Raw genomic sequence first — 17,290 nt, forward strand, 5'->3', positions numbered from 1 at the left:
GATAGACGTGACAGAGTCTGGAGACGCCGTGGAGAACGTTCTCCAGCATGACCGGTTTGGCGGTGGGTCAGTCATGGTGTGGGGTGGCATTTCTTTGTGGGGCCGCACAGCCCTCCATGTGCACGCCAGAGGTAGCCTGACAGCTATTAGGTACCGAGATGAGATCCTCAGACCCCTTGTGAGACCATATGCTGACACATGCACATTTGTGGCCTGCTGGAGGTCATTTTGCAGGGCTCTGGCAATGTACCTCCTTGCACAAAGGCGGAGGGAGCGGTCCTGCTGCTGGGTTGTTGCCCTCCTACGGCCTCCTCCACGTCTCCTGATGTACTGGCCTGTCTCCTGGTAGCGCCTCCATGCTCTGGACACTACGCTGACAGACACAACAAACCTTTTTGCCACAGCTCGCATTGATGTGCCATCCTGGATGAACTGCACTACCTGAGCCACTTGTGTGGGTTGTAGACTCCGTCTCATGCTACCACTAGAGTGAAAGCACCGCCAGCATTCAAAAGTGACCAAAACATCAGCCAGGAAGCATAGGAACTGAGAAGTGGTGTGTGGTCACCACCTGCAGAACCATTCCTTTTTTGGGGGTGTCTTACTAATTGCCTATAATTTCCACCTTTAGGTCTATTACATTTGCACAACAGCATGTGAAATTTATTGTCAATCAGTGTTGCTTCCTAAGTGGACAGTTTGATTTCACAGAATTGTGATTGACTTGGAGTTACATTGTGTTGTTTAAGTGTTCCCTTTATTTTTTTAAGCAGTGTATATATATACAGTGGGGAGAACAAGTATTTGATACACTGCCGATTTTGCAGGTTTTCCTACTTACAAAGCATGTAGAGGTCTGTAATGTTTATCATAGGTACACTTCAACTGTGAGATATGGAATCTAAAACAAAAATCCAGAAAATCACATTGCATGATTTTTAAGTAATTAATTAGCATTTTATTGCATGACATAAGTATTTGATACATCAGAAAAGCAGAACTTAATATTTGGTACAGAAACCTTTGTTTGCAAAGATGTTTGCAATTACAGAGATCATACGTTTCCTGTAGTTCTTGACCAGGTTTGCAAACACTGCAGCAGGGATTTTGGCCCACTCCTCCATACAGACCTTCTCCAGATCCTTCAGGTTTCGGGTCTGTCGCTGGGCAATATGGACTTTCAGCTCCCTCCAAAGATGTTCTATTGGGTTCAGGTCTGGAGACTGGCTAGGCCACTCCAGGACCTTGAGATGCTTCTTACGGAGCCACTCCTTAGTTTCCCTAGCTGTGTGTTTCGGGTCGTTGTCAAGCTGGAAGACCCAGCCACGACCCATCTTCAATGCTCTTACTGAGGGAAGGAGGTTGTTGGCCAAGATCTCGCGATACATGGCCCCATCCATCCTCCCCTCAATACGGTGCAGTCGTCCTGTCCCCTTTGCAGAAAAGCATCCCCAAAGAATGATGTTTCCACCTCCATGCTTCACGGTTGGGATGGTGTTCTTGGGGTTGTACTCATCCTTCTTCTTCCTCCAAACACGGCGAGTGGAGTTTAGACCAAAAAGCTTTATTTTTGTCTCATCAGACCACATGACCTTCTCCCATTCCTCCTCTGTGTCATCCAGATGGTCATTGGAAAACTTCAGACGGGCCTGGACATTTGCTGGCTTGAGCAGGGGGACCTTGCGTGCGCTGCAGGATTTTAATCCATGACGGCGTAGTGTGTTACTAATGGTTTTCTTTGAGACTGTGGTCCCAGCTCTCTTCAGGTCATTGACCAGGTCCTGCCGTGTAGTTCTGGGCTGATCCCTCACCTTCCTCATGATCATTGATGCCCCACGAGGTGAGATCTTGCATGGAGCCCCAGACCGAGGGTGATTGACCGTCATCTTCAACTTCTTCCATTTTCTAATAATTGCGCCAACAGTTGTTGCCTTCTCACCAAGCTGCTTGCCTATTGTCCTGTAGCCCATCCCAGCCGTGTGCAGGTCTACAATTTTATCCCTGATGTCCTTACACAGCTCTCTGGTCTTGGCCATTGTGGAGAGGTTGGAGTCTGTTTGATTGAGTGTGTGGACAGGTGTCTTTTATACAGGTAGCGAGTTCAAACAGGTGCAGTTAATACAGGTAATGATTGGAGAACAGGAGGGCTTCTTAACCTGTTGGGGATGGGGGCGCTGTTTAGACTATTTATGCTAATTGGGTAATTTTTGAAACGGCTTCCCACAAAATCCTTGATCGTACAATATGCATATTATTATTATTATTGGATAGAAAACAGTCTATAGTTTCTATAGGAGTTGAAATTTTGTCTCTAAGTGGAACAGAGCCCATTCTACAGCAATTTCCCTGACATGGATTCAGATTTCAGAAATGTTGGCCACTGTTCTGAAGTCAGTTAAAAGGGCACTGATATTGCTATGACTATACGGACACTTCTTACGTCTTCCCCTGGATGCCTTTACGTGATGACGATTCCAATGGGGTCGATTGCGCGTTCACAGGCCCTATAAATCAAAAAACCCTGTAGCTAGCAAGTCTTTTCTTGGTGCGTCACGCGCGTGGAGGACACCGACCCTCTCCTGTTCCAAGCGTTAGTTTAGCCTGTTATATTTCTCCGGTCATCTTTTCACTCGTTATAGGAGTTAAAAACATCATAAGGTAGTTAATTTAAAGCGTTTTATAGCAATTTATATCCGTTTAGTGCGATTTTGGGACATTTATTTTTGAAACGATGTGAATAGTTGGGCACGCTTTTCAGTTCATCCCGAACGCAGTTGGCATTTCCACATGGCAAGAGGACAGCTTTCCACCAAAAGACGTTTACTCCCAAGAAAGGATCCTTTGCCCAAGATACTGATGGAAGAACAGCTCAAGGTAGGACATTTTTATTATGATAAATCGTGTTTCTGTCGAAACATTTTAGTGGCTTAGGACGCCATGTTTTTTGACGTAGCTTCGCTTGGCGCAAACTGTATTGAAAAGTAAGGATAAATTAAAAAATGTAATTGTAACAGTCCTGACCTATTTATGTTAGTTTTTATGTGTTTTTGGTCAGGGCATGTGTTTTGGGTGGGCAGTCTATGTTACCTGTTTCTATGTTGGTTTCGGTTTGCCTGGTATGGCTCTTGATTAGAGGCAGGTGGTTTGCATTTTCCTCTAATCAAGAGTCATATTTAGGTAGGGCATTATCACTGTGTGTTTGTGGGTGATTGTCTCCTGTGATGTCTTCGTTATGTTAGATGTATTCACTTTTGGAGCTGTTTGACTGTTCGTTCGTTTCGATGTCCGTTCCTGTTCGTGAGTTTACGTTTGTTCCATGTAAGTTTATGTTCAGGTTGCGTGTACGTCGTTTTGTTATTTTGTAGTTTGTTAAAGTGTTTTGTTTCGTGACCATCGTGTTAATAAATAAAGATGGCATATTTCCCTAACTCCGCATTTTGGTCCGAAGATCCTTCTCTCCTCACCTCATCTGAGGATGAGGAGAGCGACAGCTCTTACAGAATCACCCACCAAAATACAGAGACCAAGCGGTATGGGAAAAATGCTCGACGGAGCAACAAGGACTTTTGGACTTGGGAGGAGATCCTGTCTGGTAGAGGACCCTGGGCGCAAACTGGAGGAAATCGCTGCTCTCGTGAGAAGAGTGAGGCAGCCACAGCCCAGGAGCGCTGGTATGAGGAGGCAGCTAGGAGACGTGGATGGAAGCCGGAGATTCAAGCTCGTAACCGGAATTATGAGGGGACACGTCTTGCACGGAAGCCCGAAAAGCCCGTGAGTAACTCCCAAAAATTTCTTGGGGGGGGGCTAAGGGGTTGTGGGCCAAGGGCAGGTAGGAGACCTGCGCCCACTTCCCAGGCTAACCGTGGAGAGCGGGAGTACGGGCAGACACCGTGTTACGCAGTAGAGCGCACGGTGTCTCCTGTACGTGTGCATAGCCCAGTGCGGGTTATTCCACCTCCCCGCACTGGTAGGGCTAGATTGGGCATTGAGCCAGGTGTCATGAGGCCGGCTCAACGCGTCTGGTCTCCAGTGCGTCTCCTCGGGCCGGCATACATGGCACCTGCCTTACGCAGGGTTTCCCCGGTTCGCCTACACAGCCCGGTGCGGGTTATTCCACCTCCCCGTACTGGGCGGGCGACCGGGAGCATTCAACCAGGTAAGGTTGGGCAGGCTCAATGCTCAAGAGAGCCAGTACGCCTGCACGGTCCGGTATTTCCGGCGCCACCTCCTCGCCCCAGCCTAGTACCTACAGTGCCTATATTACGCACTAGGCTACCAGTGCATTTCCAGAGCCCTGTTCCTCCTCCACGCACTCTCCCTATAGTGCGTGTATCCAGTTCAGTGCCTCCAGTTCCGGTCCCACGCACTAAGCCACCTGTGCGTCTCCTAAGTCCTGTACACACTGTCACTTCTCCCCGTACTAGTCCTGAGGTGCGTGCCCTCAGCCAGGTGCCACCAGTGCCGGTACCACGCACCAGGTATAGAGTACGCTTTGAGAGTTCAGTGTGCCCTGTCCCTGCTCCACGCACTAGTAGGAGGGTGCTTATCATTAGCCCGGTGCCTCCAGTTCCGGCACCACGCACCAGGTCTACAGTGCGCCGTATCCGGCCAGAGCCATCCGTCTCCCCAGCGCCATCTGAGCCATCCGTCTCCCCAGCGCCATCTGAGCCATCCGTCTCCCCAGCGCCATCTGAGCCATCCGTCTCCCCAGCGCCATCTGAGCCATCCGTCTGCCAGGAGCCTGCAAAGCCGCCCGTCTGCCATGAGCCTGCAAAGCCGCCCGTCTGCCATGAGCCTACAGAGCCATCTGCCAGACAGGAGCCGCTAGAGCCGTCAGCCAGACAGGAGCCGCTAGAGCCGCCCGCCAGACAGGATCTGCCAGAGCCGCCAACCAGACAGGATCTGCCAGAGCCGCCAACCAGACAGGATCTGCCAGAGCCGCCAACCAGACAGGATCTGCCAGAGCCGCCAATCAGACAGGATCTGCCAGAGCCGCCAGCGAGCCATGAGCAGCCAGAGCCGTCAGAGAGCCATGAGCAGCCAGAGCCGTCAGAGAGCCATGAGCAGCCAGAGCCGTCAGAGAGCCATGAGCAGCCAGAGCCGTCAGTGAGCCATGAGCAGCCAGAGCCGTCAGAGAGCCATGAGCAGCCAGAGCCGTCAGAGCGCCATGAGCGTCGAGAGCCGTCAGCCTGCCATGAGCGTCGAGAGCCGTCAGCCTGCCATGAGCGTCGAGAGCCGTCAGCCTGCCATGAGCGTAGAGAGCCGTCAGTCTGCCATGAGCGTCGAGAGCCGTCAGCCTGCATGGACCTGCCAGAGCCGTCCAAACAGGACCTGCCAGAGTCCTTCAGCCGGGATCTGCCCCTTGTCCCGGTGCTGCCCCTTGTCCCGGTGCTGCCCCTTGTCCCGGTGCTGCCCCTTGTCCCGGTGCTGCCCCTTGTCCCGGTGCTGCCCCTTGTCCCGGTGCTGCCCCTTGTCCCGGTGCTGCCCCTTGTCCCGGTGCTGCCCCTTGTCCCGGTGCTGCCCCTTGTCCCGGTGCTGCCCCTTGTCCCGGTGCTGCCCCTTGTCCCGGTGCTGCCCCTTATTCCAGTGATGGTCCTTATCCTGGTGCTGCCCCTTGTTTTTGTGCTGCCCCTTGTCCCGGTGCTACCCCTTGTCCCGGTGCTGCCCCTTGTTCCGGTGCTAGCTGATTATTTAGGGGAAGGTAATGTTTGGGTGGTCAGTGGTAGGGGTAGACAGAAGAGGGGAGTGACTATGGTGGTATGGGGACAGCGTCCGGAACCGGAACCACCACCGTGGTCAACTGCCCACCCGGACCCTCCCCTGGACTTTGTGCTGGTGCGCCCGGCGTTCGCACCTTGGGGGGGGGGTACTGTAACAGTCCTGACCTATTTATGTTAGTTTTTATGTGTTTTTGGTCAGGGCATGTGTTTTGGGTGGGCAGTCTATGTTACCTGTTTCTATGTTGGTTTCGGTTTGCCTGGTATGGCTCTTGATTAGAGGCAGGTGGTTTGCATTTTCCTCTAATCAAGAGTCATATTTAGGTAGGGCATTATCACTGTGTGTTTGTGGGTGATTGTCTCCTGTGATGTCTTCGTTATGTTAGATGTATTCACTTTTGGAGCTGTTTGACTGTTCGTTCGTTTCGATGTCCGTTCCTGTTCGTGAGTTTACGTTTGTTCCATGTAAGTTTATGTTCAGGTTGCGTGTACGTCGTTTTGTTATTTTGTAGTTTGTTAAAGTGTTTTGTTTCGTGACCATCGTGTTAATAAATAAAGATGGCATATTTCCCTAACTCCGCATTTTGGTCCGAAGATCCTTCTCTCCTCACCTCATCTGAGGATGAGGAGAGCGACAGCTCTTACAGTAATTCCGCAATTGTATTAAGAATTAAATTGTCTATCAATCCCTGTCCACCCTATATTTTTTAGTCACGTTTATGAGTATTTATGTATAAGAGTAGATCACTGTCTAAGTGGCGCAAGGACATTTTCTGACCAGCTTGTCTACATTTCACATTGTCTAACCATGATTTTGGTGGCTAAATATAAACATTTGCGATCAAACTCTATATGGATTGTGTAATATGATGTTACAGGAGTGTCATCGGAAGAATTCTGAGAAGGTTAGTGAAAAAATTAATATCTTTTGGCGATGTTGACTTTTATCGCTCACTTTGGCTAGAATCAATGCTGGGCTGCTATGTGCTATGTGCTATGCTAATATAACGATTTATTGTGTTTTCGCTGTAAGACACTTAGAAAATCTGAAATATTGTCTGTATTCACAGGATCTGTGTCTTTCGATTCGTGTATGCTGTGTATTTTTACGAAATGTTTGATGATTAGTAAGTAGGTAAACACGTTGCTCTAAGTAGTTTTTCTATTCCATTTGTGACGGTGGGTGCAATTGTAACCTATGCCATCTACCTGAAATATGCACTTTTTTCTAACAAAACCTATCCCATACCATAAATATGTTATCAGACTGTCATCTAATGAGTTTTTTTGTTGGTTAGGGGCTATAAATATCTTAGTTTAGCCGAATTGGTGATGGCTACTGGTGTTGGTGGACAAATAAAAGATGGTGGATTATGCTAATGTGTTTTTAGGTAATAGATGTACATCTTTACATATTGTGTCTTCCCTGTAAAACATTTTAAAAATCGGACATGTTGACTGGATTCACAAGATCTGTGTCTTTCATTAGCTGTATTGGACTTTAATGTGTGAAAGTTAAATATTTTAAAAAAATATATTTTTTTTTAATTTCGCGGCACTGGTTTTTCAGTGGGGGGGGGGGGGGGGGGGGGGGTGTGCCGCTAGCGCCACGCTGATCCTAGACAGGTTAAAGAAAAACTAACAGGTCTATGAGAGCCGGAATTCTTACTGGTTGTTAGGTGATCAAATACTTATGTCATGCAATAAAATCCAAATGAATTACTTAAAAATCATACAATGTGATTTTCTGGATTTTTGTTTTAGATTCCGTCTCTCACAGTTGAAGTGTACCTATGATAAAAATGACAGGCCTCTACATGCTTTGTAAGTAGGAAAACCTGCAAAATCGGCAGTGTATCAAATACTTGTTCTCCCCACTGTATATCTGATGCACAACTTCTCAAATCATAAGCAACTCATATCCAGAAGCCCATGCCAAGCATCGTTATCCAATATCCATTTTAAACATTCACAGTAGAAGTTTAAGTTCAGCAGTTTTTTTTCAGGATTATGATGAGCAAATAAATTCTGACAGAACGCACACAAGAACAAAGGGGCGTATTCATTACAGAAACCATTTACCGCTTAAGAACCAAACAGAAGCAAACCGCAAAACAAAAGTTTCTATTAGACAGGATTTATAGGATGACTTTGTCGGTGTGATCAAGCCGTTTCGGTTGCATTCGCGTTATAGGCCCACCCATCTACCCCAACCATCCACCATAAACAGTGGCGGTCGGTGCCGTTTAAAGTCCAATACAGCTAATGAAAGACACAGATCTTGTGAATCCAGCCAACATGTCCGATTTTTAAAATGTTTTACAGGGAAGACACAATATGTAAAGATGTAAATCTATTACCTAAAAACACATTAGCATAATCCACCATCTTTTATTTGTCCACCAACACCAGTAGCTATCACCAATTCGGCTAAACTAAGATATTTATAGCCCCTAACCAAGAAAAAAAATCATCAGATGACAGTCTGATAACATATTTATGGTATGGGATAGGTTTTGTTAGAAAAATTTGCATATTTCAGGTAGATGGCATAGTTTACAATTGCACCCACCGTCACAAATGGACTAGAATAATTACAATGAGCAACGTGTTTACCTAACTACTAATCATCAAACATTTCGTAAAAATACACAGCATACACTAATCGAAAGACACAGATCCTGTGAATACAGACAATATTTCAGATTTTCTAAGTGTCTTACAGCGAAAACACAATAAATCGTTATATTAGCATAGCACATGTGCAAACATTACCCCAGCATTGATTCTAGCCAAAGAGAGCGATAACGTAAACATCGCCAAAATATATTATTTTTTTCACTAACCTTCTCAGAATTCTTCAGATGACACCCCTGTAACATCACATTACAACATACATATACAGTTTGTTCGAAAATGTGCATATTTAGCCACCAAAATCATGGTTAGACAATGGGAAATGTAGCCCAGCTGGTGAGAAAATGTCCGTGTGCCATATTAGACAGTGATCTACTCGTATACATAAATACTCATAAACGTGACTAAAAAATATAGGGTGGACAGCGATTGATAGACAATTTAATTCTTAATACAATTGCGGAATTACATTTTTTAAATTATCCTTACTTTTCAATACAGTTTGCGCCAAGCGAAGCTAAGTCAAAAAAAATGCCGTCCTAAGCCACTAACATTTTTCGACAGAAACACGATTTATCATAATAAAAATTTCCTACTTTGAGCTGTTCTTCCATCAGTATCTTGGGCAAAGGATCCTTTCTTGGGTCTAATCGTCTTTTGGTGGAAAGCTGTCCTCTTGCCATGTGGAAATGCCAACTGCGTTCGGGATGAACTGGAAGCGTGCCCAGAGATTCACAGCGTCTCAGAAATAAATGTCCCAAAATCGCACTAAACGGATATAAATTGCTATAAAACGCTTTAAATTAACTACCTTATGATGTTTTTAACTCCTATAACGAGTCTTAACATGACCGGAGAAAGATTACTCCCAACACTAATGCTTGGAACAAGTGCGGGTCGGTGTCCTCCACGCGCATGACGCAGCTGGAAAAGAGTTCCTAGCTACAGGGTTTTTTAATTTATAGTGCCTGTGATTGCGCAATCGACCCCATTCAAATCGTCATCACGTAAAGGCATCCAGGGGAAGACGTAAGCAGTGTCCGTATACTCATAGGAATAACATTGGCCTTAAAACTGACTCCAGAACAGTGGCCAAAATTTCTGAAATCTGACTCCATGTCAGGGAAATTGCTGTAGAATGGGTTCTGTTCCACTTAGAGACAAAATTTCAACTCCTATAGAAACTATAGACTGTTTTCTATCCAATAATAATAATAATATGCATATTGTACGATCAAGAATTTTGTAGGAAGCCGTTTCAAAAATTACACGATTACCATAAATAGTGACAACAGCGCCCCCAGCTTTAACAGGTTAAGATGAGGGAGAACTTTTTTTTTTATGGACATGGCCTTATTTCTATTACAGCATATTGGATGACTGTGATTCATATTCCACTCAACCAGCTCAACATAACATCAGTAGATTTAGGCTACTACATGATACTCTAATTTTCCCTAGCCTATGAATTAAAGTTTACAACGTAGGTGCACACAAGTCGAGAGAAAGATTTGAGGTGATTTTGTTCCATTTGTTTCCATTTAACCTGTCTAGGACTGGGGTGCCGCTACCCCCCCCACATTCCACTGAAAAGGCAGAGCCGCGAAATTCAAAAAATATATTTTTTTTTAATATTTAACTTTCACACATTAAAGTCCAATACAGCTAATGAAAGACACAGATCGTGTGAATCCAGCCAACATGTCCGATTTTTAAAATGTTTTACAGGGAAGACACAATATGTAAAGATATAAATCTATTAGCTAAACTCATTAGCATAAGACGCCATCTTTTATTTGTCCATCAACACCAGTAGCTATCACCAATTCGGCTAAACTAAGATATTGATAGCCACTAACCAAGAAAAAAACTCATCAGATGAGTCTGATAACATATTTATGGTATAGGATAGGTTTTGTTAGAAAAATGTGCATATTTCAGGTAGATGTCATAGTTTACAATTGCACCCACCGTCACAAATGGACTAGAATAAATATATAGAGCAACGTGTTTACCTAATTACTAATCATCAAACATTTCGTAAAAATACACAGCATACACTAATCGAAAGACACAGATCCTGTGAATACAGACAATATTTCAGATTTTCTAAGTGTCTTACAGCGAAAACACAATAAATCGTTATATTAGCATACCACATATGCAAACGTTACCAGAGCATTGATTCTAGCCAAAGAGAGCGATAACGTAAACATCGCCAAAATATATTAATTTTTTCACTAACCTTCTCAGAATTCTTCAGATGACACTCCTGTAACATCACATTACAACATACATATAGTTTGTTCGAAAATGTGCATATTTAGCCACCAAAATCATGGTTAGACAATGACAAAAGTTGACCAGCTGGTCAGACAATGTCGTGCGTCATATTAGACAGTGATCTAGTCGTATACATAAATACTCATAAACGTGACTAAAAAATATAGGGTGGACAGCGATTGATAGACAATTTAATTCTTAATACAATCGCTGATTTACATTTTTTAAATTATCCTTACTTTTCAATACAGTTTGCGCCAAGCGAAGCTACGTCTAGCAAGATGGCGTCATAAGCGATTAACATTTCTCGACAGAAACACGATTTATCATAATAAATTGTTCCTACTTTGAGCTGTTCTTCCATCCGAATCTTGGGCAAAGAATCCTTTCTTGGGTCTAATCGTCTTTTGGTCGAAAGCTGTCCTCTTGCCATGTAGAAATGCCCATTGCGTTCGGCATGAACTGGAACCGTGCCCAGAGATTCACAGTGTCTCAGAAATAAATGTCCCAAAATCGCACTAAACGGATATAAATTGCTATAAAACGGTTTAAATTAACTACCTTATGATGTTTTTAACTCCTATAACGAGTAGAAACATGACCGGAGAAATATAACTGGCAACACTAATGCTTGGAAAAAGAGTAGGTCGGTGTCCTCCGCACGCCTGACGCACCTGGAAAAGAGTTCCTACCTACACGTGTTTTTGTTTTATAGGGGCTGTGATTGCGCAATCGATACCATTCAAATCGTCATCACGTAAAGGCATCCAGGGGAAGACGTAAGCAGTGTCTGTATACTCATAGCAATAACAGTGGCCTTTTAACTGATCAGGGGCCAAAATGTGTGAAATCTGACTCCATGTCAGGGAAATTGCTGTAGAAGGAGTTCTGTTCCACTCAGAGACAAAATTTCAACGGCTATAGAAACTAGAGACTGTTTTCTATCCAATAATAATAATAATATGCATATTGTACGATCAAGAATTTAGTAGGAAGCCGTTTAAAAAATTACACGATTTCCATAAATAGTGACAACAGCACCCCCTAGCCTCAACAGGTTAAGATGCGTTTTTCATTAGAATCGGCAAAATTATTACACACCTGATCACAAGCAAACAGTTCACTTTCATAGCCACATACAAACAACTTGTTGTATTCCTTCTCGCATCTACGCACTCTCCTCCTCTCACCTTTTCCTTTCACTTGTGGACTTCAATGCAGAACACATCAACTGTCTGTGACCAAGCAAAAAAAACTTTCCAATCCAAATCTTCATATCATAACCGCTACACACAGCCTACATCGTTGTCACCATATTAGCTAAAGTAACATCATAGTCAACATTACTAATATAACTAACACGTTAGTAAACCCGCTACAATCAGCTCCCTGGTAACCATAGCAGCACCCAACCGTTGCACGCGCTCCAGCAGGTATATCTCACTGGTCACCCCCAAAGCCAATTATTCCATTGGCTGCCTTTCCTTCAAGTTCTCTGCTGCCAATGACTGGAACGAACTGCAAAAATCACTGGAGCTGGAGACTCATATCTCCCTCACTAGCTTTAAGCACCAGCTGTCAGAGCAGCTCACAGATCACTGCACCTGTACATAGCCCATCTGTAAATAGCCCATCCAATTACCTCATCCCCATACTGTAATTATTTATTTATCTTGCTCCTTTGCACCCCAGTAGCTCTACTTGCACATTCATCTTCTGCACATCTACCATTCCAGTGTTTAATTGCTATATTGTAATTAATCCCAATCAGAGGCAGCTGTCGATCGATGTCTCTGATTGAGAACCATACTTAGGTAGCCTGTTCCCACCTGTGTTTGTGGGTAGTTGTTTCCTGTTTTGTGTTTTGTCACCTGATAAGACTATTTTGTTTTTTCCTTGTTTCTCCTTTGTTATTTTGTGTTCAGTTTAATAAATTTAGTAAATAAATAAATATATTCCTCGTCAGAAGAAGAAGAAAATTGTTACAGAATGCTTACGATCCTGCTGCTGCCTACCACCGCTCAGTCAGACTGCTCTATCAAATCATAGACTTAAGTATAACATAATAACACACAGAAATACGAGCCTTAGGTCATTAATATGGTCGAATCCAGAAACTATCATCTCGAAAACAAAATGTTCTGTATTTTATCTAACGGGTGGCATCCATAAGTCTAAATATTCCTGTTACATTGCACAACCTTCAATGTTATGTCATAATTACGTAAAATTCTGGCAAATTAGTTCCCAACGAGCCAGGCGGCCCAAACTGTTGCATATACCCTGACCCTGCGTGCAATGAACGCAAGAGAAGTGACACAATTTCACCTGGTTAATATTGCCTGCTAACCTGGATTTCTTTTAGCTAAATATGCAGGTTTAAAAATATATACTTCTGTGTATTGATTTTAAGAAAGGCATTGATGTTTATGGTTAGGTACACATTGGAGCTACGACAGTCCTTTTTCGCGAATGTGCACCGCATCGATTATATGCAACGCAGGACACGCTAGATAAACTAGTAATATCATCAACCATGTGTAGTTAACTAGTGATTATGATTGATTGATTGTTTTTTATAAGATAAGTTTAATGCTAGCTAGCAACTTACCTTGGCTTCTTACTGCATTCGTGTAACAGGCAGGCTCCCCGTGGAGTGCAATGTAAGGCAGGTGGTTAGAGTGTTGGACTAGTTAACCGTAAGGTTGCAAGATTGAATCCCCGAGCTGACAAGGTAAAAATCTGTCGTTCTGCCCCTGAACAAGGTAGTTAACCCACCGTTCCTAAGCCGTCATTGAAAATAAGAATGTGTTCTTAACTGACTTGCCTAGTTAAATAAAGGTGTAAAAAAAAACGGTGTCCAAAAATACCGATTTCCGATTGTTATGAAAACTTGAAATCGGCCCTAATTAATCGGCCATTCCGATTAATCGGTCGACCTCTAATTGAGAGCATACGTAATTGACAGAAACAACTTCAATTGTTGCCTCTCGTTGTGTTGTTGTCCTCCAGTGGCTAGCTAGCTAGCTAAAATTGGCCCTTTCCTAAATTAGCCATGGATGGAGATAGGGATTTGGACTTGTGGTTTTACTTCATTCTCCATACTGGCCAATGATTATAACGGCGATTCTGATCCATCCATCAATTCATACATTGTCCCCCTGGCCTGAGAGGACGGAATTTTAATATGTAGCTAGATGTAGATGGCTAATGTTAACTAGCTAAAGTTGCCCATGAAAGGAAGTTAGGATAGCGAGCAAGCATTTTAGCCAGGTAACCTAAGACAACAAAAAATAAAAGTGTGTACTGTATGACAGTGATAGATTGTTTTGTCAACATGAAAGAGATGAGGATGGCATTGGCGTTTCTCTACAAGTAGGGTGAGTAAACCTGTTTTTCTACTTGCAGGAATAGGCATGCACACAAATCAGAAACATGGACAGCCACATCATATTTAGCTTACGTTGATTGGACTAAATAGTTTTTTGTATCTTTTAGTATTTTTTAGCTGTCCCTGTATTAGAATAAACATAGGTGATTTGATGATGTGGAAATGTTGAATTTGAAATGGTGCTGGAATAATGGAGGCTGCTCCTGTTTTCTTTGGACTCGAGGTAACTCTCAGTGGTTCTAATCAATAGTTGTTTAGTGGTTTGAAAATGTCGGAAACTTTAACTTCATTGACCATGCTGTAGTTCATGTAACTCTTAGTTACATGCAATATGCTTTGTGGACTTCACCGGACAGAGGTTGCTCTCTGTTTTTTTTTTTGATGAAACAAAGGTTTGGTTGAATTTATTCAACAGTGTGAGTTATCTGGCCCAAATGCCCAAATGGGGCTTGGGCCGATTGGGGCTACTCTCTAGCAGATGATTACACAGGCAATTTTATATAATTAACATTTCATTATTTATTTTTCTATATTTTCGTCATTGTTTCTGTGATCAAAAAATACAATTAACATCATAAAGAAATTCTTTAAGAGTCCTATGTAGTATTTTAGTATTTTGATACTTTGTTTAAGGCAATTGATAAGCATTCAAAACTTTGTGGCTGGAACCTCCTGAGTGGCGCAGTGGTCTAAGACACTGCATCACAGTGCAAACTGCGTTTCTACAGCTGCTGGTTCAAGACCCATGCTGGCTGCGACCGGGAGACTAATGAGGTGATGCACAATTGGCCCAGTGTCGTCCAGGTTAGGGGAGGTTTTGGCCCGGCCAGAATGTCCTTGTCCCATCGTGCTGTAGCGACTCCTGTGGCGGGCTAGGCACATGCACACTGACACTTCACCAGGTGTATGGTGTTTCCTCTGACACAAAATATTTCTTTGTGGATGGGTATAATTTGTATGTATAAAATGTAGAATATAATTATTTAAAATTACTAAACAGGGTAATTTTGTATACATTTATTTAAATTTGCATCGGGCGCTTCTGGGGGGATTGAAATCCGGTAGCCAGAAACAGCCCTATGTACTTGGGCTAATTCTGGTCAGTCATTCATTTTGATTCCGGGCAGAGTCCGACACCCATATCCGGGCTGATTCAATCAGTTCCGCCCCCCCCAGAAGACAGCCGCTTCTGGGCCGATTCCTCATTGCTAGCTGGGCTATATATCACGGTCGCAAGGCATATGAACAAACAGGTTACAGAGCAAACAACGCAATTATCAGAACACATAGGTTGTAATATGGCTTTTTTTCTGGCTTCCCCAATGATTTTACCCATGCACCGCTGGTGTGCCTAACCACCTAGGTTGCCCATGCGCAGAAGCGCAGCGTCCTTTATTAGGATGCTGTTAGGCCATATTCTGGTTCAAGTGCTTCCATACAGTAGCCTAAGTGGAAGGAATCCCTAAAATACATTACTATTTATATTGCCTAGGCTACTGTATGTGAAATATGTATTTAGGGCACCGTTATCCCCATGATAGGAATTTGCAAAAGATTAGTCCAGTGAAAGCGTAGGAAAATATAGAAGCAATGTCATATTCTCAGTTCAGTTGGTGGTTGATGATTGCTTGTGATAGCCTACCTTGCAATAGCCCAAACCCGCTTTACAATAGGCCTAATAATAAAAAAGACTTACATGCCCTGCTTTTGAACACCTCCGGTATGTCTGTGTTACTCCTGCTGTTTGATTCATGTTTGACAATTAAAACTCCTGTGAAATGAAAGAAAATATGTTCGTCTTGGTCTCAAGGCTAAAAGCCCAAAATGAATCACTGTGGACAACTCAAGAAACGAACAAACATACCTGGATATAGCCTACTTGACCGCTGTAGTTGTCCTCCGTAAACTGGCGTCTTGGTTTGAAAACGTTTTCGGTATAACCTCGTAGTCGGCTATCTATTTTCAGAGACAAAGTTTCACCCAATGTGTTCCACTACATCTACGGGAGTGTATACTAAACAGCTGTTGAAAACAGCTCGAGGGTCTATTTGGCGGCAAAAGCTCGAACTCTCTCGCTGGAAATAAACTCCTATGTCAAGAAAGCAAATATAACGAAAACCACAATAAAGCTTCATATACATATACGGAGCCCTTTACTAAGTTTATCTTTGTTGAGCTGGAATTATTTATATAATCCACTTTATTCGACGAAATTATATCACAAACAAACTTGCCTTGAATATCAGAATGAGCAGGTCCGCACCTGAAGAGCATGACAGGCACTATTTTAAAAAAGTAACCTATGTGACCGTTAAATGAAAATGTCGTCGAAGAATGAAGCATGGACGTTGTGCTGATCCAGCCTTGGTTTGAAAGTAATGCACGGGCTGGGAAATGCTACAGTCTTTGCTTTTCCATTCTACTCGCTGTTCTGTCGAGAGGTGGCACACGAACCTAGAAACTGGAGGGAGAGATGACTGCGCTGCAGATGTAGCCTACAGTATAAGCAATACCATGCATAAGGACGTCTACTATTGTGTTTGTCTGTAACAATATCTGTACGTACTGTATATCAACCAAAGTAGTCGTTTGGAATATATAATGGCTTAAATAGTTGCACACCAATGCCAACCCTTTTTGCCAAATGTATTTGTTATAAGAACTGTATGTTCCTTTAGTGGTGATACCAATGGTATTCGTATTGCAAGCATCCCCAGCTGTCTTAGAAGTGTTAAAAGCGATCAATCTCGTTTGAATGGGAACTCATGAGTGACCTTTGCGCCATTCATCTTCTAATTGGCATACCGGCCTAATGTAGATGAGCTGAGGGGAAGCTAACATAAAGCATATCTCCAGTGCAATGTTATTATATATAATAAACGAACATTTTAAATAAAACGAAAATTGAAAAAAATATTTAGTAAACTGAAACTGACAGCCAGTCGCTGTCTAATGTGGTACCGTGCCTTCTCAACCTTGAGGCACACTTGCAGTCAATGTATGTTGCAAAACAGTTGGCACAGGTCCTCCTGAAGTCACTGCATGAGCGCTTCGCATGCTTACTGAATCCTCTGGCAGCCAACTTAGATCCAACCCCTGCATTAGCTTGCCTGATGGTCCCAAGTTTTGTCGATGCCACTTCGCTCAACAAAGATGAAGCCGCTGATGAGGGAAGCAGTCTTTTGTATATAGAATAAACATCAAAAAACGAATTGGGGAAAAAACTATTACATCACGAAACTATACTAACCTTGCTCCAGTG

The 17,290-nt window shown here is 43.4% G+C and overlaps 1 protein-coding gene across 1 annotated transcript in view; it reads right to left on the reverse strand.

The window, feature by feature from the left end:
- The window catches only part of LOC129859158 (dipeptidyl aminopeptidase-like protein 6), a 344,660-nt gene extending 328,251 nt beyond the window's left edge, over positions 1-16,409 (reverse strand). The window contains exons 1-2 of the mRNA XM_055928573.1: positions 15,893-16,409; positions 15,725-15,799 (exon numbers count right to left, since the gene is read on the reverse strand). Coding sequence (XP_055784548.1) covers positions 15,725-15,781 — 57 coding nt within the window. The 5' untranslated portion in view covers positions 15,782-15,799; positions 15,893-16,409. The remainder of the gene's footprint in view (positions 1-15,724; positions 15,800-15,892) is intronic.
- Between the last annotated feature and the right edge of the window lie 881 nt (positions 16,410-17,290).

This window comes from Salvelinus fontinalis, chromosome 7 (assembly GCF_029448725.1).
Source record: "Salvelinus fontinalis isolate EN_2023a chromosome 7, ASM2944872v1, whole genome shotgun sequence".
Taxonomy (NCBI): Eukaryota; Metazoa; Chordata; class Actinopteri; order Salmoniformes; family Salmonidae; genus Salvelinus; species Salvelinus fontinalis.